Source organism: Pinus tabuliformis, chromosome J, assembly GCF_031772625.1.
Source record: "Pinus tabuliformis cultivar Carrire ecotype Pingquan chromosome J, CPIR1, whole genome shotgun sequence".
NCBI classification, from domain to species: Eukaryota; Viridiplantae; Streptophyta; class Pinopsida; order Pinales; family Pinaceae; genus Pinus; species Pinus tabuliformis.
Genome location: NC_142295.1, coordinates 1,425,043,588 through 1,425,063,652, shown reverse-complemented (window position 1 = coordinate 1,425,063,652; position 20,065 = coordinate 1,425,043,588). Strand labels below are relative to the sequence as shown.

At 38.6% G+C, this 20,065-nt stretch overlaps 2 protein-coding genes across 2 annotated transcripts; both read right to left on the bottom strand.

The window, feature by feature from the left end:
- Nucleotides 1-10,825: 10,825 nt before the first annotated feature.
- On the bottom strand, nt 10,826-14,216 carry LOC149232698 (uncharacterized). The gene has a single exon (XM_089379480.1). It carries the CDS (start codon nt 14,214-14,216, stop codon nt 11,202-11,204), a length of 3,015 nt encoding a protein of 1,004 aa, XP_089235606.1. The 3' UTR covers nt 10,826-11,201.
- A 72-nt stretch (nt 14,217-14,288) lies between these two features.
- Nucleotides 14,289-19,452, bottom strand: LOC149232697 (uncharacterized). Its single transcript, XM_089381975.1, has 5 exons — nt 19,023-19,452; nt 18,508-18,879; nt 15,477-15,821; nt 14,708-15,397; nt 14,289-14,639 (listed from the first exon to the last, which is right to left on the bottom strand). Exons 1-5 carry the CDS (start codon nt 19,089-19,091, stop codon nt 14,289-14,291), a joined length of 1,827 nt encoding a protein of 608 aa, XP_089238101.1. The 5' UTR covers nt 19,092-19,452.
- Between the last annotated feature and the right edge of the window lie 613 nt (nt 19,453-20,065).

The window sequence follows — 20,065 nt, the reverse complement described above, 5'->3', positions numbered from 1 at the left end:
ACACCGATCGCAAGATCGCATATCGCAGAAATGAGCTGACAAGATTCGGCAAACATTAAACTTCTGCGACCTGCGATGTTGCGATCGCTGCGATATTATATTCGTATGTTTGCGCGATCTGCGATGTTACGTAAGCAAATCATAAATCACTTCATCACGAATCCTTCGGGCACGCTATTCAAAGAAAAGCCACTTACCATAATCTGACTCAAGATCATGCGCTTTTAATGATAGTAAAGGAATTAGTTGTCAGCTATTAAATGAAATGAAGACGCGTGCTTTTGTAAAGAATTACTTCACGTAAGGTGGCATATTTGATATATCTGTTGCATTTAAAACTCTCCCATCACCTTTCTTGATCAGTCATTTCCATTTCACTCGTAAGCTGCAGGAACGAAGAACTAAAGACGATTCAAAGCCAAACGCAAGAAGAAATGGGAAAGAAAAATAAAGCTCAAGGCTCTGAGGCGAAGGAAAAGACGAAGGAGATGGCGCCTTTGTATACAGACACAGCCTGTAACAGAGACGCAGGGATATCGACATGAGAAAGCATGTATAGACTGCTTGAAGAAGAGAATCCCAGAATAATGAAGGTTGTTGTTGTCGCGGGCTCACAACGCTCTTCCGAGGCGTCCTTAGAAGAGCTAGCATGTTCATTTCTTCACCGGATAGCAGCAAGGCCCAAAATTCTACCATATACGGATATGATCAAGTGGATACTTGACAATGCAGAGATGAACAACAGACAATTCAAGATTCAAGGACATGGGCTCATCGAATCATTCGCTGCGCAAGATTTAAAGCTTATGTATCATCTTCCTGAACCGCAGGCGACTTACAATGCACAATTCGTTAAGAAATTTGTGGCAGAGAACCCAAACCTAGCAGAAACCACCCCGGGGTACCTACCAAATAAACTACGACTGGAAACAGAATGGACGCAGAAGGCGCAGGAAAAGGGAAAAGCGATCCAAGCATTAAACAGGTTAAATTGGAAGTGTTACTAGGCATACTTGGTCAAGCTGCATAGTCAATGGATGACTGTGAAATGCATCATAAACGCGGCCGAAAAAGTAGTGTCAGCTCTCATAGATTCTGTTTTCGCAGCCCAGCTCAGCGCAGAAGTCAGCCAGCCGACTCTCCTCAAGCCCATGATGAACACTTGCAGATTTAAAGACCAAATTCAGAAGTAGCCTTATTTTAGAATGTTTTTTTTCTTTAAAATTAGATTAGAAAAAGGACGGTCATTTGAAAACCACATCTTAAATTTTGTAAATACACTATTATTAGAATTAGGAAGTAGTATTTTAACCTTTCTCATTGCATTTGGAGAGGGTCCAGAAATTTGTCAAAAACTTGTCCTCGGAACATGCACTTCTGCACCCTCAGAGGAGGTTTTGATGAATGGATGGATCGAGATTTATTAATGTTTGCATTTGATGTCTGCTACTGATGTTGCACTTTTGTACTCTTAATAGATGTTAGCACAAGTAGAGATAAATCGTTTTTTGCTTGAAGCTTATGAGTAGGATTAGTCATAAATGGTACTTTTATCTCTTGGCCATTTCTGCTTATATTCTTAAAGTGATATACAATTTTCAGTTGTTTATATGTTACTGCATGAATGTATGAGTTACCATTTGGCACTTCTGTACGGTGGAGCCATTTATTTATGTCTGATATATGAATAACTTATTATGCGATATGTTGTTCACAACTGTTTTGCCTAACTTTTTATGCAAAGTGGTTTATCTTTATTGATTTCTATTCTTATGATAGCTGAATGATCTTTATTATCAGTTATTGTTTGAAATCTCTTTAGATCGCATAATAGAAGAAATACACCCCGGGTTAGCATAGCTTAGATGTGTTGTTTCTTATTAGATTACAATAGCATAGAGTTAGTTTAAAATTTTGAATTAAATTAGCTTTAAGTATTCTTAGATCAGCAACATCCAACTCTGCACACACACACACATACACCCTCAGATTGGGAAACTGGTCCCATTATCCCCAGTCGTACCCGCTATACCAAACGGATAAGGAGCTGCCAACCAAGGTCCGGACCGGGTGGGTATCCCCCTTGTTGTCGACCCGATTTTCGGGGCTTCAACAGGTTGCCAACTAATTCTATATTTTACTATTGTTTGACTTGTATATTGGATTTAGTTGGTTAAAAAAATTATTTTATTGTTTTGTTTGACTTGTATAGTAAAATTAATTTGTTGCGAGCATTGATGTATTTTTTTCCCAACGGTTATTTTATTATTATTCTTTGGAGGGCTAATGGGTCCAAGGAAGTAAATACTTAATTATTTTAAATGGAGATAAAGTTGAAACCTATATTATAAATGGAGATAAAGTTGAAACCTATATAGGGGTTTATACTTTCCATTTGGAAGATGCATGTGAAAGAGATCCGAAGCTTTGGTATAAAAATACTTTATCTTTGTCTAAACTTTGTAGAATGAATGTACAACCTTATTGAAATGTGAAACATATTCTTGGTGCACATTAGTAGGTCTTTTCTCACAAGTTTAGATTGTCAAAGTTGATTTGGGCACCACTGAGTAATGATGTTGTATGGGAAGAAGTAAACCCTCTTTGTTGTGTTATTTTGAAGAAAGAATCTTGTCCTATATATCTTGAGAATGATAGCATAGTTTGATCTCTTTAGGCAAAGAACACTCGAACTGATTTAAAAGTGGTGCAAGTTTTGAAGACTCTTTGCTTTGTAAAATTTGTGATACTTGGCCTTTTAAATCTACTGCATTTTGATCTTCTTGTTACATCTTAATTTCCCTTTAGATCTTTTAAAGAATTGCCCCCTAAGGTTACATACATGACCCCATAACCCAATCAAAGAAAGGCATTAATTTTCCCCTTTCATCCATCACTCAAAATTATAAAAAACTACTTATGTTTCCTAAGATCCTTGGTTCCTACTTTATCTACCACACATTGATCTTAGTTAACCATAGGGATTTTCCCTGTGTGAGTTTATCTAGTCTAAAAAGAGAAAGGAAAGGTGACTGAGATGACAATAGGTAGCTTTTGTTGAAAATGGCAACAAGAAATGCTAAAAATAGCATTACATGACCCCATAACCCAATCAAAGAAAGGCATTAATCTTCCCCTTTCCTCTATCACTCAAAATTATAAAAAACTACTTATGTTTCCTAAGATCTTTTGTTCCTACTTTATCTACCACACATTGATCTTAGTTAACCATAGGGATTTTCCCTGTGTGAGTTTATCTAGTCTAAAAAGAGAAAGGAAAAGTGACTGAGATGACAATAGGTAGCTTTTGTTGAAAATGGCAACAAGAAATGCTAAAAAAGCATTGCTATAAATAGCATTTTAGGTATCAGTGTTAAACATAGCAACAAGGAATGAAAAATGGAAATGCTAAAAATAGCATTTCGGGATAGATTCCAATTTTAGTTAATCCCTGAACTAAAATTAAGAAGTAAATTCGAATTTGATCTTAACGGCTATTTGTAAAATAATTAATTAATTCATCTTGAGTTAATTAGTTGGAGAAAATCAATCAGGAAGTCTATGTGAAGACATGCAACAGATTCTCTACTGATTGAAGAAGTTATCCCTTGATTAAAGGAGATCAAGATGAGTTGTACTTTGAGTTGTAATTAGTTAAATCAGTTAACTGAGTTAAGTCCAGTTAGATTAGTTCAAATAGTTTGTTGAACTAACTGTGAGTTCAGTTAGTTAATGCGTGCATGCATGTAACTGCTGCACTTCAAATAACTGAATATTCTTTCATAAATAACTCAAGCATGTCAGTTCAGTGAGAGACCCAGTTGAAATCAGAGGAAGGCACAGTGTACTATCAGTTGGAGGATTTTTTCTATATAGGAAACTCATCCATGCAAAAGGAATCATCTCTTTCAGGATTGCGCAATTAGATCAGAGGTTAGTGAGTGTGTGAAGAGGCCAATTCACACAGGTGGCAGCGCTGGACCCTAAGGAAAACTATGCAAGAAAATAGGAAGCTTGGAGGGCAGAGGAGAAGGTTTTTGAAAAGCCTTTGACTGTCCATGAGCAGCAGAGGGATTGTATTGAGAGCTAGATAGCTTGTGAGCTAAAGCTTTGTGTAATCCAGACATATTTCCACTTGTATGATATTACAGAGATCGAAGTTTTAGGTTGAGGCTTTCCCCAGAGTATTCTTCTGTGTTCATATGTGATTGATTTCTCTTCATCTGTTATATGTGTTCTATTTGATCTTGCTCATATTCGATTAAGCTTCCATAAGTTTGTTGTAGAAGTAAATCTTGTATTTTGCTTTAGTATATTGCATAATTTGTTGATCTACAGTGGGAATTCCTACATGGTATCGGAGCACAAGTAATCAAAGCGAAGAACAGTGTACAAGAATGGAGAAGTTCGAAGTTTGAGGTTCCTGAATATAGAAATCGAGTTCGTATCACATCTCAATTTCACCAATAGCATTCAACGGTTTAAGACTCGAGTATGCCCTTGATGGCAACTCGAATTATATAGCCTGGAAGGATTGCGTGGAAGCAATATTAAAGGATAACGGTCTAAAGGACTTCATTGATCAAGAATTCCCCAAGCCCGTTGCATCTGATGCTACAGAATTGGCGGAATGGAAGAAATGTGTGGCTAGAGCAAGGAGAATCCTCCTAGAGGGAGTTCGAGACCACATTGTCTCGAGCCTCCATGGGAAGGAGACATCGTTTTCGATGTGGAAAACATTGAAAGATCTATATCATAATAGTAGCAATCAGAGGAAGCTGGCGTTGAAATACAGGCTTCAGAAAATCAAGTGTGAAAAAGGCAACACAATCTCTACATATCTGAACAAGCTCAGCACCTGCAAGGATGAGCTTGGAAGTGTAGGGATCACGACTGCCGATGATGACATGGTTTAGTCTTGCTCTCCTCAGTCTTCCTAAGAGCTGGCACAGCTACCAAGACTCGGTAAATGGAAGAGAGAAACTGCGAGATTGGGAACGACTTTGGTCGGATCTGATGCAGGAGGAGATAAGAAGAAGCACCAGAGATGGTTCTTCATCCAAGGGAAGGAGAAGGATTCTCATCCCAAATCGAATTCTTCCTATGGTGGGAAGAAGTTTGACAAATTGAAAGTGTGATGCTTTCGTTCTCATGAGGTGGGCCATTTTGCTACAAATTGTCCACTGAAGAAATCCAAGATGGGATCCAAGGAAGGATCTAAAGGTGAGGCATTGGCCTCACAGTTCGAGTTGGATTTCACCCTCTTCGCATGCATGGTTTCATCCATGGTGGGATGTGGTTGGTTTCTTGACAGTGGAACTTCATTCCACTTGATCAGCGATAAGAGTTTGTTCAGCGCCTTGGAGGAGAAAGATCTCCAGATACTCATAGCGATGGGTAATGATGAAAAGTATAGTGTCTCAGGAGTAGGCACAGTTGTTTTTCAGAGGGAGCATGGAGCTCGCATTACCCTGACTGATGTAAAGTATGTACCGGGTCTGAAGAAGAATTTTGTGTTTGTCGCTATGCTGGAAGACAAAGGCTATGATGTAGTCTTCAGTAAGGGAAAAGTTTTCCTTAGACACGTCACCACAAGACATGTGAAGCAGATCGGTTCACGAGTCCAGAACATGTATGCTCTTGAGGTTCAAGATGCATGCAAAGCCTTGAGGAGCAAGGCAACTGATGGAGACTTGGTGGTTGAGAGGAAGAGTACATTACCTCTCAACATGCAGCGCCAGAAGAAGTCTCAAACAATTGTGGAGGAGCCACAATTGGTGAAACAGCTTCAGGAGGTTGTGGAGCAGCCACAACTAGAGAAGCCAAGAGGAGACCGAGTGGAGGCATCCACTCATGCAGAGACCTCCAGTAGGGGGAAATTTCGAGCCAAGTGGGCAAAGGGATCACATGCATCCATACCTCCAGGTCGGAGGTGGGGCGATGTGGAGTGACAGTCCCAAGAAGGCTAGAATAGGGGCAGGATCATTGAGGTACCCAACCTCTTTAATTAGACCTTGCTACAGGAACCCCAACAAAGAGTAGCAAGACTGGCTGAGTGGGTAGAGACAGATTCAGATGGAGTGGCAGAGAGAACAACAGTGCAAGAATCCCAAGACAGTGCAGAGCTAGCATGTTGCAACAATGCGAGAGAGACAGGAGTGTTGCACCAGTGCAAGATGGCACAGAGAGGTGTGCAACGGTGCGAGATGCATGGAGTGTTGCAGCAGCTCAGAGGTCACATAGGGAGCACTTGTTAGTGGCAGAGGAAGCTTCAGCATCAGAGGATCTTTCTAGCCCAACAGGGAGGTCAGTTGGGAGTTTTTTTTTGTTTCTAGATTCGTTGGAGCAATAACACTTGGGAAAAGTGTTGCATGTAGAACATTCCAAAGGTTCAGGATCGGGTTCGAGTTGAATGTCTTTCTTGTTGAAAGGGAGTATCAAAAATGGCAACAAGAAATGCTAAAAATAGCATTGATATAAATAGCATATCAGGTACCAGCGTTGGACATAGCAACAAGGAATGAAAAATGGAAATGTTAAAAATAGCATTGCTATAAATATCATTTCGAGATAGATTCCAATTTTAGTTAGTCTCTGAACTAAAATTAAGAAGTAAAATTCAAATTTGATCTTAGCAGTTGTTTGTAAAATAATTAATTAATTCATCTTGAGTTAATTAGTTGGAGAAAATCAAACATGAAGTCTATGTGAAGCCATGCAACAATTTCTCCATTGATTGAAGAAGTTATCCATTGATTAAAGGAGATCATGATGAGTTGTACTGAGTTGTAATTAGTTACCTCAGTTAACTGAGTTAAATCCAGTTAGATTAGTTCAAATAGTTTGTTGAACTGATTATGAGTTCAGTTAGTTAATGCATGCAAGCATGTAACTGCGGCACTTCAAATCACTGAATATTCTCTCATAAATAACTCATGCATGTCAGTGCAATCAGAGACCCAATTGAGATCAGAGAAAGGGACAGTGTACTATCAGTTAGAAGATTTTTCCTATATAGGAAACTCATCCATGCAGAAGGAATCATCTCCTTTAGGATTGCGCAGTTAGATCAGAGGTTAGTGAGTGTGTGAAGAGGTCAATTCACACAGGTGGCAACACTAGACCCCAAGGAAAATGCGCAAGGAAATAGGAGGCTTGGAGGGCAGAAGAGAAGGTTTGTGAGAAGTCTTTCACTGTCTACGAGCAGCAGAGGGATTGTACTGAGAGCTGGACCGCTTGTGGGCTAAAGCTTTGTGTAATTCGGACATATTTCCACTTGTATGATATTACAAAAATTGAGGTTTTACGCTGAGGCTTTCCCCAGAGTATTCTTCTGTGTTCATGTATGATTGATTTCTCTTCATCTGTTATATGTGTTCTATTCGATCTTGTTCATATGCGATTAAGCTTCCGCAAGTTTTTTGTAGAAGTAGATCTTGTATTTTGCTTTAGTATATTGCATAATCTATTGATCTACAATGGGAATTTCTACAGCTTTGCCTAAGTTGCCATAGCAATTTCACAACTTGTGTTTAAGGACTTTTGTACTAAGTACAGACATGAGAGGTAACACAATGCATCATAATAAGAACCGACAATACCATATCAATAAAGATAGTCATTGATTAGTTAATACTTCAATAAACCTAAGGATAAAAATACACCATCAATAAACCTAGCCTTGGAGAACATAGTGGGTAAATTATTTTCCAAAACTTAGTAATATCTATGTTAACCTTAACCACTTCTCCTAAATTGAAAATAGAGGATAGGTCGGCATTCTTAGAGAACATAGTGAGTGAAATTATTTTCAAAGCTGAGTAATATTTATGTTAACCTTAAATCACTTCTAGTAAATTGAAGATGGAAAATAGATCCAGTAACGTGGTCTTTCAAATCCATTATCTGCTTTTTCCACAGAAATTATACATATTAACAAGTTCTTAACATCATAAATATATTATTTGTTCAACCATTTGCTTTTTCCACAGAAATTGTACATATTAACCAGTTCTTAATATCATAAATATATTATTTGTTCAACCATTTGGAGTTTTCTTTAGTGTCACTTTTTGGACTTTCCGGTGCCGGAATCCGGTGGAAATTTTTGAGGTAAAATCTTGACTTGTGTTATTTAAACTGGCTTTTTCACTGTATATATAAATTCAGCACTCTGAAAAAACCCTAAGGCACTTCCATTGTGTAGGGGTTACCAATCAAGTTTGTGATTTCAATAAATTCCTGCTGGATTTTAGAGAAATTAGACCGTAAAAACCCACCGTAAAAACTTCCAAAAAGTCTCAATAAAAATAACTCTTAATAGAATTATAAAAAGCTGATGCAAAACTATATATTCATGTTCATATATTCATGAAAATGAAGAAGCTATATTAAATTGAGAGTTATCTCCATCTTCATGTTGGTTGGAAGTTGGAAGATATATACTGTCATTTAATTCCATTTATTTTGATGGAAACAAACAATTCCTCCATGATGTAACTTGTGAAATTTTGGAGCGCATAATAGCTTATCAGACGAAAGCGTCAAATGTCTATAAGTTAGATTCACCTTGTGCTGCTTTTCAACTCTGTATAACAATTTTTCTATGAAACGAAAGCGTCAAACGTCTATAAGTTAGATTCATCTTGTGCTGCTTTTCAACTCTGTATAACAATTTTTCTATGATCTGCCCTGTGTGGACCAAGCATTTTCCTATGTTTATTGATCGTGTGCTTTTATCCTTAGTGGTCTACCTAGATATTAAACTTGGACGCCAACAAATTGTACCGAAGGTCATTGACTCCTGTTTTTCTTATTTAGTGATCTACATAGGCCAGCAAATGGTGGCACAAATTTGTTCAAAGGCATCAATCTTGTAAATGCATAGTAGCAAAAGAGATATCACGCAAAAAATTGGCCAAACCATTTGACTGCCTTTTGCAATCAATGGTTATAAAGATAACATTAACGTGCAGGGGTGAACTCTCTTCATGTCTTACACCTCCATATCAAAGGAGTATAGTTGAAAAATCAGCGTGAAAATTTCAATTTAGAAGCCATTATTTAAGCCAAGCTCTTATACCTGATGGATTATTTAATTATCCCTTCCACTAAAGAGATGGAGGTCTTAACTATCTCTTCCATGGGGATTGCTTCATGTTTAGAATATTTTCTTCTATCTTCTTGGCCAGCTAAAACTTTTGGCATAACTGTAGTTGCCATAACTAAAACTTTTACCATAGCTCTAGTTCACTCTATCTTGCCACTGTATCCTTCAAGCCATCAAAAGAGAGCAATTTTATCCATCAAAGGGCGGCAATTTTAAGTTTATTTTAAAAAGAAAAAAAACGGCTATCAAAAATTATTTTTCAATTTTCATAAAATTTTAATCCATACCAAAAATCTACAAATACCATGTCCCAGACGTAACTACTGCGAAAACATCATCGTCTCTCTCTCTTGAATAGATGTCATTGATGACATGAGCTCCTAGAGTACTCCAAACTAAACTTTTCACATCATGAAAAAGGATGAGCCATGATTTACTGAACTCAATAAAATGCACCTTTCGTGCCATTATTAGACAAAAATAACTTCTGGATTTAGCCCACAATTACTTAAAAGACAAATGAACATTTTCTCCCTAGTGTTTTATAGAACGCGAATCCTTTTAGTTGGACCAAAGTTCAGATGGGAGGACTACCAAATGATACTCGAAATTATTTTATTTGGCTCTCAGAAAATGATTTATCATGTGCATGTCAGTAGCACATTGGGGTCTGTGTTGATTACACGAGTACTTTAACTCAGGAGGCTTAAATCAACACTAATAGCATCATCCGTTAATTTAGAGGAGTGCTAAAAAGCGCTTGAAGTATTTGAACTAGATTGACATTATATGAGAAAATCCAATAACGAAGAACGTTTTAAATAGCTTTAGAATCTAAACACAAAATGTTTAAACGCTTTTCCTTGTCACTTGGTACATCTGTGAAGGCGATTGTAAGGGTGTAAATTATACCATCATCCAACATTTTGGATAGGCTCCCAACATCAACATCATGGCCTTCAAAAGTTATATTAATAAAAATGGTCTACCAATGTTACGCGGTGACGAGTAACACATGCACTTTTGAACACTTAGAAGCTCAGTTGGTGATGGCAGTACTCAAGTTTTATCACTGCAATGCAAACCTTCGTATTTGTGAGATCTGTATAATGTATCCGGGCAACAATATGTTGACCTTACAGTTTGAACAACAGCAAGCAAGATTATGGAAAAAGATTCGACCAATAATTTTTTCTATAAATGGAGACAAAAGATATTACCTGCAATAACAAAATAACACCATGTAAGGGTGTGGGATTTTGAATGGTGGATACCATTTATTCACGAAACACTTGAAATCCCTCGTATTTGATTTGTTGACACTTGTCAGGGGTCATAGTACAAGATTCTGAACGGATGGTAGCAGCGACAATTTACTTTTAATCAAACTACTTAAGAGCCAAACAAAGAGCAAAGTCGGTTATCCCGACCACAGCAGCTCCCAAAACGATGGGATGATTCTGGAAGCTAGAATATATTCTCATCCACATCATGCATAAGCATGATGAAAACAAGCCGGAACATTGTTATAAGAAAAAGGAGAACATCATAATACTGTTCCCAAGTTCCGTGCTCTACATATACATATGTACTAAACTTAGAAGCAAATACATCTGTACAGATTTACTTGTAACTATAAGGCGGATACACTGCTTTGCTTAAATTTATGAACCCTATGTTCTCAATGGGTCATTGGAAAATGCAGGTACCTTTAAAAGACGACAAGGAACGAACAAACCATCATCTTTTAACACTCCAAAATTTACAGCAATCACAAACCAGAGTTAGCATTGCATGGAACTCCATAGAAAGAAACAGCACAAGTGCATGTTTAGATTTACACAACTCTGGTGGACAAAGCTTTCACATTGTCACTTTTCTAAGTGCCAGAATGTTAAGTATTACAGGTCAGCAAATCCTTTAAAGGATGCAAAATGCACTGATTCATGGCTGGCATTTGAATTCAAATAGTCAATTACGAGGATGGCAGTGAAATTGATCGCTTGCAAGCACATTGTTTACAAAAATTTGCCTGTCTGGCATATCAATTGACAGCCGATTTCATGTAATACCTCATGAGTCAAAAATAACTTTACCGCCAAATAGACTGCTCATATCCAGATCTATGCACATCCCAACCTTCTTCAGGTTCTTTTCTCTTTGAAGACATACCTGAAGCTGGTCCATGGCAGAATGCTTTCATCTGCTCCAAAGAAACAAGACAATTTAGTGAAGGTTCCCTGGTGACTAACCTCTCTTCCCTGTAAGAGATGTCACCCATCTCAGGACCTGTATTTAAATCATCAAGATTTGGTGTAGGCCATGTGCATGTGCTACTGCTCTCTATCCCAGATGCCACCATGGGGCTTATTAAGTATGGTTTCACATGTGATGATGAGAGTGGCCCTGTAGGGACTACCTGAGAGGAAACTGCAGGAAAACATCCTGGTCCTAATGATTCTGGATAGGAAAGTGGACCACTTGAAAAAGAAGGAGAGTTGAGAGGAAAACTTGACCCAGAAGGAAATCCAGTAAATGGGTATGACTTACTAGTGGTATTTGAAAAGGAAATAATAGGATCTGAAGAGAATGGTGGCTTCCCTTTATATATATCATCACTGAACAAATTAGGACCAGGTAATGAACTCCAATTAGACTGAGATGCAGATGCAGCTGTAGTGATAACTTGATGATCTGTCCTGTCATTAAAATGCAAAGGTATTGTAAGTGACTGAAAGGCATCTCCAGCAGAAAACCAAGATGATGAATTGAATAGTTCGCCCTTCATTCTCAGGTCAGCTACAGGCTGGGAAGATGAGCTAAAATTCTGAGGCAGAAATTCATCCCTGCTATCATCAAAAGTGGGCCCATTATTCAAATCAAGATCTCTCAGAACACATGAAGCTCCAAGGGATGATGCACTGGTGGCAGTCTTCAAAGTCAATCCAAAATTTTCAGCACTGGTACCAAGAGGCATTTTGATCAGTTCATTCTCCCCACTATCATCAGTGCGATTCAATTCTAAATCTGACTTCACAGGACTACAAGGCCCGGTAGGAGCAAAAGGTTCAGCTATTGAAGATATAAAATCTTTTCCACTCATATCTCTGCATCCAAAGCTTGTTGATGGTTCACATATTTGAGAAGATAAATGCACTGTTATTACCCCATCTTCAGATGTTTTCTCATAAGCCACATTAAGATCAATATCTAATGAAGCTCTGTTTCCTTTTCCAATTAAATTAAATCCAGCAGCATCTGAAATTGGTAATTTGAAGACGGGATGCTGCAGATCAGTTATTTCTCTAGGTTCTGCTGGACGAAAAGCACTTGTTGCTCCAGATCCTTTCCAGCCTAGTTCTCCTATGCTTTGCACTGGATTTATTGGGGGAACAAAAGGTCCCTTTGACCTAGCAACCACTGCAATTGGCGTTGCTAAGCCAGTGCAAGATACAGTAAGGGGAACAGAAGCACTTGTGCAAGCTGATAAACGAGGTGCCGATGTGGATATCACTGGGTCATATTGAGCGGCTTCATCCAGTTCAATAGATTCATTTAAGTCAAAAGCAGGTCTTTCTGCTGAATCATTGCTTCCATCATACTTTGCTGGAGGCACTGCCGTTGCCATAATTTGGTCAGACGATGGCAGTTCATCTGACCACGCACTCTGTGCTGCTTCTGTTTTCAAACAGAATTCTTGATGTTCTACAAATGCTGAAGATACGACTGTAATGCTTTGTGGAACAGTACAAGATCCCATCTCCATAGTAACATTTTTCTTGTCAGAACTAGTAGTCACACCGATTCCTTGATCTGCTGCTTCTCCAGATGACACAGTCTGCTCTGGTTCCATGCACTCTCTTTTTCCAATCAGAGTTTCCTGACTATCATCCTTATATGTGATACTCCTAGCAACAGCAAGATGTTCATTACCTTTGTGTTCACCCTTCCCTTGGTCTTCATGTTCAAGTCCATAGGTAGAATGATGTTCCTTGGCATCAAGCATGTCAATACTTTTATTTTGTTCATAAGACAAACTTATATCCTCTACATCTTTATCAGACAGCTTATTATAGTCAGACTGCTTGTCATGGCCCTCTTCTTTCCCAACCTTATTTGCCACTTGATGTGCAACTTGCAGGAAATCATTGTCCAAAAGGCCTGAATGGCAATTATTTGGCTCCATAACATCAGAATCAGAGGCCCCTGTGCATGGAACATATCCTTCACTTGGCTTTTCTTGGTCTTCATTTCCAACCTCTTTTTCCTTTTCCAAGCAGTGTTCACTACTTCCTTGGCTGTCTCCTTGTACACTAATGCCCCTGACATGTACCTTTGCTTGTTGTAAATTAACTAGATCCTGTATTTTCTGTCCACCAAGTCCCTCTTGTTCGTCTCTTGTCTCTAGTTCAGACTGTTTTGCACAGTCTGAAGCCAGTCCACCTTTTCCACTGATGTACAGTTTTTCAACATCATAACAGAACTCACCCCTTGGTTGTTCCCCACCCCAGTTTGAACAGGGGTGCTCTTGTATTCTGTCTTCAATAATGCCCTTTATACCCTCCCCTATTATAGCAACATTTCCAGTTTCCAAAGCCCTCGTAGAGGTATTCAAAGCATCCTCTTTTTTACTAGTAAATTCCACATTTTGAAATGTATCCAAGTTGGTTCTAGAAGCATCACAATGATCTGTGGAATCATGATCGTTCTTGTCTTTCTTCATATTCAACCCATTTTGACCTACTACATCATCACTCTGAGGTGAATTGAGTTTGGAGTCATAACCTGATATACCATCCTGACCTAAATTCTCTCCTGTTCTCAAGGAAGTTGTTACAGAATTGCCTACAACATTTGCATTCTCATCTTTTGAGATTTCAGTCACAACTATGCTTGCCAGTAAATTCATCCCACATTCATCCATGCTTACTGCTGTTGCTTGAGAATGGATAGAGCACCCTTCACCAGCACCTTCTGAGTTCTCACTAGGTTCACAGTATTTTCTTCTTTCTATCTTAACGGTCCCCTCTGCCAAGTCTTCCTTTCGCTCTTCCCTTTCACCAAGGTCTGAAGATAAAATTTGAGCTGTATTGCACATTTCCAACATTTTTTCACTATCTTCACCATTAATGCTGCACTCCTCAATAGGTATAGCACTTACGGATTTGGTTTTATTTCTCTAGCAAGCCTCTGTATTAACCTCTGGAGAGGAATTACCATCAAAAAGAATATTCTGTTCTTTTGTCTTCCCATGGTGCACATCCTGTTTTTCTTTCTTTCCAGGAGAAAGCCCCTGGTTCCCAGGAATTGCTTTATCTGCATTCAATCCACAATTTACACTTCTAGTTGGGCTTCGGGATGGGTTAGGAAGTCTTACTATCAACCTCTGACTGCTATCCCCCCGAGCAATATCTGTTCCCTTGTCAGATAATCTTCCAGTGTGTGAGTCTTTCTCACCTGATGTATTTCTACTACATAACTGTGCTTTCCCACCCATGGATTCTTTGTGGCTCCCTGATAGAAGTGAACTCTGGACACTTTTGATTGAAATCTTACGTGGTGAACTAGAAAAGAGGACTTATTACTAACTAAACATACCATAGAACTCTGAGTATCTTCTTTTTGAACTGGACTAGAAACTTTTGCATGCCTGCTCAAACAAGTTTGACTGTTATTCTGTAATTGACTAGAGCTGTTACTTTTCTCTTCCTTACTTGCAGGCACTGTAAGATAAGTGGTGCCACTAAAACCTGGCATCTTACAATGGGACTCCTTAGAACTATTTGTTGGGGAGAGTGATACTGACACCTTGGCAGACCCAAGAGAAACTGAAGTTGATTTTCCTGTATCCTCTTGGCATATCCTATTTGAAATTGCTTTTGAAGCATGAACCAATGGAGCCAAGCCTTTTGAAGTAATTTCAGTAGCATGTCCTGGAAAATATTTTGAATCACTATTCTTCATGCCCTCATTAACACGTTTCTTCCATGCATCAACCAAATACCTTGCTTTCTTTTGAATCTCTGAGTTCTTATGGGTGCGCAACTGATTCACTGACTTTCCAACATTACATGTCTTGAGAGCTTCAAGATCCACAGGCAATTTACCAAGGGCCTCTAATAACACAAAAAGCAAATCTTCGTAGGCTTTCTGAGCTTCCTTGAGACTACCACTATCCCCAGATTTCCCTCTCTGCAGTTCTTCAAGCCATCCATCTAAAATAGACAGACCTCCCAACAGCACAAATTGACTTGAGACAATCCCTGTTATCAATGGTAGTAACCACTCCTACAAGCACAGTAAGATGCAAAACCAAATCTTTTTCCTTCTTTATGTTAACCTTACTATCCTACCGCATAAGATGTACAAGCTGTTCAACACTTGCTGAACTAAAAAGACTTCCTTCCTTGTTCATTATATTCATAATTTCTTTTGGCCTTGAACAACATTCCTGCTTAAGATGCCCAGATTCACTATCATCTCCCTTCGAGAAACGACTACATTTAACCATTTCATTATTGTTTTGATCCAAGCGGTCCCTTTTCTTGCTCTTAACCTGAGATGCAAATAAGCCATTTTGAATACTGTCTGAACCAAATGTAAGCTGTGTTGGATTGTTCACAGTTCTAGGGGACAACCCCCCTGAGTGCATGGTTGCCTGCATTTCATTTTTGGTCTTGTTCAATAACTGATCTACTTCCTCTTGATGCTCCTGTCAGCATACAAGCTATTTTCCTTTAAATTGTGTACATCAGCTAAAACTTCACATGACTAACTCAACATAGTAATGAAGGGCTATTGTTTAATCCCATTAAATTGTCATGTTCAAATAACCTGATCAAAATATTTTCAATAACGCACATAATATTGCATCCGATTTCATCTAGTTTTGCTCGAAAGACATAAAATTTGGTCCAGACACCTTTAAGGCAAGAGACATGCCATCCTCTTCAAGCGCGAGGAGGCTTCTTTGTTTTCGCAACTTGCAGATTTAACTTTGAGTATAAATGAACTGTCATGGTTTACTCCAATTAGGCTTATGCAGTTTACTTGCAATGAAAACAAACACTTAGCTGGAGTTTTAGGAACCTCAAACTAAGATTTATGTTTCCCTAGCCAATTGAATTATCCAAGTGAACAAGGCTTCCTATGCAATAGAAAAATTCACAACACTCCCATCCCACCAGGGGCTAAATAGCAATTTTATTCCTGCACTTATTTCCAGGAGGAGATTCCATTTTCTATAGCTTAGTTGATAGAAGCAGCATTTTAATCAACTGCTGACCATTTTGAGAAGCACAACCTTGATTTAAGCAGGTGATGAGACCCTCCTATAATCCTGCTAAATATATAATACGGTTGTAAGCAAACCACAAATCAGCAAATCTTGTATTTCGGCCTGCAATCTTCATTGATAAACCAAAACCGTGCCATTTATGATTTCCTATTTAGCAAAATAAGTTTTCAATGTCATCCATAAACTACAGCCAAAAATTCCTACAATCATTGGCCCCACTTTTGAAATTTGATGTTATTTGCTTTCAGTGCATAAGTATTAGTAGACATTAAATTTTTAATGCATGTAAATAGATTTTCACTCATGCGCACGCACGCACACATATATGTAAGAGACATGTATTTTGTGCAAAAAAGATTCCTCTATTTCGAAAGCAAAAACTATAAAGGAAGTGCAAAAGGCAATGAATTTCCAACTATGATTGGCAGAGATCGATATATCGATCTGTACTGTATTGTTCATCAGTAATATTACCAAAAAAATGTGATACAACAAACCAAGTTGACTCCAGATTAGGCTGATGCCATACCAAAAACAGAAGTATGGGAGACGCGAACTGAAAATAGGAGTGAATTTATTATTCTGAACCGACATACAGTGGCAACACCTGGGTCACCACGTTTGTGTTTGGGTTAGAATTCAAGGGCAATGAAATTTAAAACGGTTTACTAGTGAACAAATATAACTTTCCATGTCAAATCCTGCCACCATATAAACAACAGCTGATTCAACAAACCAAGTTGACTTAAGATTATGCTGATGCCATACGGAAAACAGAAGTATGAGAATCGCATATCGAAAACAGAAGTATGGGAGACACGAACTGAAAATAGGAGTAAACTTATTATTCTGAGCCAACATACAGTGGTAACACCTGGGTCAACACGTTCGTGTTTGGGTTAGAATTCAAGGGCAATAAAATTTAAAAACAGTTTACTATGTTCAGCAAAGATAAGTCAAAATTAGGTATAACTTCAAATATTCAAACAAAACTGGGTATAAATAACTCTTTTCACTTCAAAATTTGAGCCAAAAATATGCCAATTTAAATGTTGACACAAAAAAAACAGGATTATATTTTTCATTATAAAAAATAAAGACTAATCTCATCTTTTAACAAATCTTACCTCCAAATAAATAAATAATCTACCAAGCCACTTAAATTTGCCATTAAATTAGTCACTGCCTGAGATTGGACACTAAATTAGTCACTGCTTGAGATTGGACAGAATCCAATTTATTTCCAAAGAACCTTGCGAAATGTGGTGCCTAAGGGTCACAATAATGGCCTTAATGTTCGAAGAGCTCACACAGACCAAAGAAAAATGGGGCAATCAAGAAGGATCAGATGTTAGAAGAGTTAAATTTAATTTGCCCTTGTCTGAACATGCTATGACTTGGGTCCTTTTTAGGTTACTCAAGATAACTGGAAGGGAAATCAGTATTTTTGGCCTGAAATCCAGAAAAATAATTTTTGGTTGATAGAGTTGCTGGTACCAGATGTTAATATTGCACAATTTGATTGAGCTAGAAGTATTATAGGGTGCTGAATCCATTTTTCATTAAAAATAACAATTTCATCAAATCCATAATTTCAATTTTGATAAAGATAGGGCTGAAATCTAATGACGGAAACCAGAAAAAAGGTTAGAAACATGTATCGTAATTTTCTTTTCATTTAATTTATATATTGAAGTTAAAGTCGACTGATAACTATAATAGAGTATTCAATAGAAGTGCCTTACGCAGTAAAACATCAAAGAAGTAGAACAAGCCATAAATCATTAAAGCTCGAGCCAGACAAAAGAAATAGAAAGATTGGAGGAGATTAAAATAGATTTTATCTTTAAAATCATAATAGTTATGAACCAAAAATTTAAATGAGAAAAAAACTTGTACAGAGGCCTCTTGGCCAAACAAATTATTGTGAAACCCATATATGTGTTGACTTGTTTATCTGAATAGAATCTTACACAAACTCTCAGACAGAGACTCTAAGAAACCCTACAGCCCAAAAACCTAATGAAACCAGTAATCATAATAAAAAAATCCCATTATGATATTCAATAATAATGCAAGCAAAGCAGTGCGGTAATCTTACATTAGTGTAATCTCGGTCGGTGAGCCACCACAAGCATTTACTGGTAACATCGTAGACCCTTCTATACACAAACGCCGAAACCCCCGAGGGAAGTTGAACACCCTTGCTGAGAAACGCGACTTTACAGGGATGAAGCAACGATGCCCCCGATATCTCATCCTGGTGGAACGAATAAAATACCTCGTTGGGCGGCAGGGGGTCAATTGAGGCGCCTTTGCCTAATTTCACGTCAGCAGGCCTGTAAAGCCAATTCACTCCCAGCTTTACGTCGCCCTCCTCGTCTACGACTTGGTGCCGTATTATTCCAATGAATGGCGGTGCATTGCCGGCCCTAAATAGCGCGCAGTCCCCATTGCTAATCTTGCGACCATCCTGCAAACAAATAACAAAAATAGGCAAAAAGACACAAAAAGAAAAGTTTCAAACCTAACGCTTAATCAAAACCGGTGCCAAATTAAGATAAATTTCGCCAAAAACGTAAAATGAACGGGCAGAGGAGGGGAGATTCAGCTAACCTTTGAGACGAGGAAGCTGTGAGTGGAAGACAACATGTGCCACCGCTGGTGACTTAGGTGCCCATGCATAAGAATCTCATTCCTCCTCCCTTTTCCATCGCACAACACAGTTCGCTCAGAAGATCTCCACTTCCATTCCAAATAAAAAACGCATTCAGCTTTTGCAGAGGTCCGGATTCGATCTCGCGACCTGTCAGTGACTGGCTTTGTATACAGAGTCACGGGCAGAAAGAGAGGATTTAGTTAAAAAGTGAAGCGGATTGGGCAGAGCGGGCAGTCTGAGCAGCCCGGGCAGGCGAGACACGGAGTGCAAGCAAAATATTAAGAATCAGATGATCATGAAAGACAACAGTGTGGAGAAAGCCACCACACGATACACCATTTGCAGGTGACGAGGAGCAACGATACAAGGGAAAAACTGTGCCCTCTGACGCGTGGACTATATTGCATCTTCCGGCCGTTACTTCTGATTGCGAGTTTTGGCGTTGGACTGTTTGCTGTCTACGTCAGCGGCCGATGAGGAAAGTAAAGGGTGGGGCCCGCCTCTGAGTCATTCCCCGACATTTTCTTGGATAATTGCGCTGGCAGTTGCAGTGGGGTGTCAGCACACTGTGGCCGATCTCTGGCAGACTTTGACATTCATTATTTTATATGCCTGGCAGTCTCCCGTGCGGTTCGCTATGAGAATATGCGGCACATGGGATGCGGCGACAACCGGTGCGCTTCGGTGGTATTTGACGACGTGGCTGCTCATCAGTAATACCAACGCTGTGGTTTTGGAATATAAATAAAGATATATAAGTGGGTGAGTAGTTAGCTACCCGTGCTCTACCGTAATAAGTTAGGTTTGATTCCTACTGCATTTATGTCTATGAACGACGTTTTACTAGAAATTTCCAGAAGCGACATGTCCAAGGAAGAGGATTGAAACTTGAGGCGTGGGAATTTTAATGACTATTTTTACATTTTTATGGGTGGAATGTAAATGTTTTTCTTTCGTTTCTTTTTCTCTCATTTTAAACTTAACTCGGGTTAGTTTTCAT

Excerpts from the sequence above, each read along its gene's own strand:
- LOC149232698 (XM_089379480.1), bottom strand. The coding sequence starts at position 14,216 with ATGTTGGAAATGTGCAATACAGCTCAAATTTTATCTTCAGACCTTGGT.
- LOC149232697 (XM_089381975.1), bottom strand. The coding sequence starts at position 19,091 with ATGCATGGGCACCTAAGTCACCAGCGGTGGCACATGTTGTCTTCCACT. Across the intron at positions 15,822-18,507 it reads CCGACCGAGATTACACTAAT|GAGCATCAAGAGGAAGTAGA; the intron begins GTAAGATTACCG and ends GTATGCTGACAG. Across the intron at positions 15,398-15,476 it reads CAGCAAGTGTTGAACAGCTT|GAGTGGTTACTACCATTGAT; the intron begins GTACATCTTATG and ends CTGTGCTTGTAG.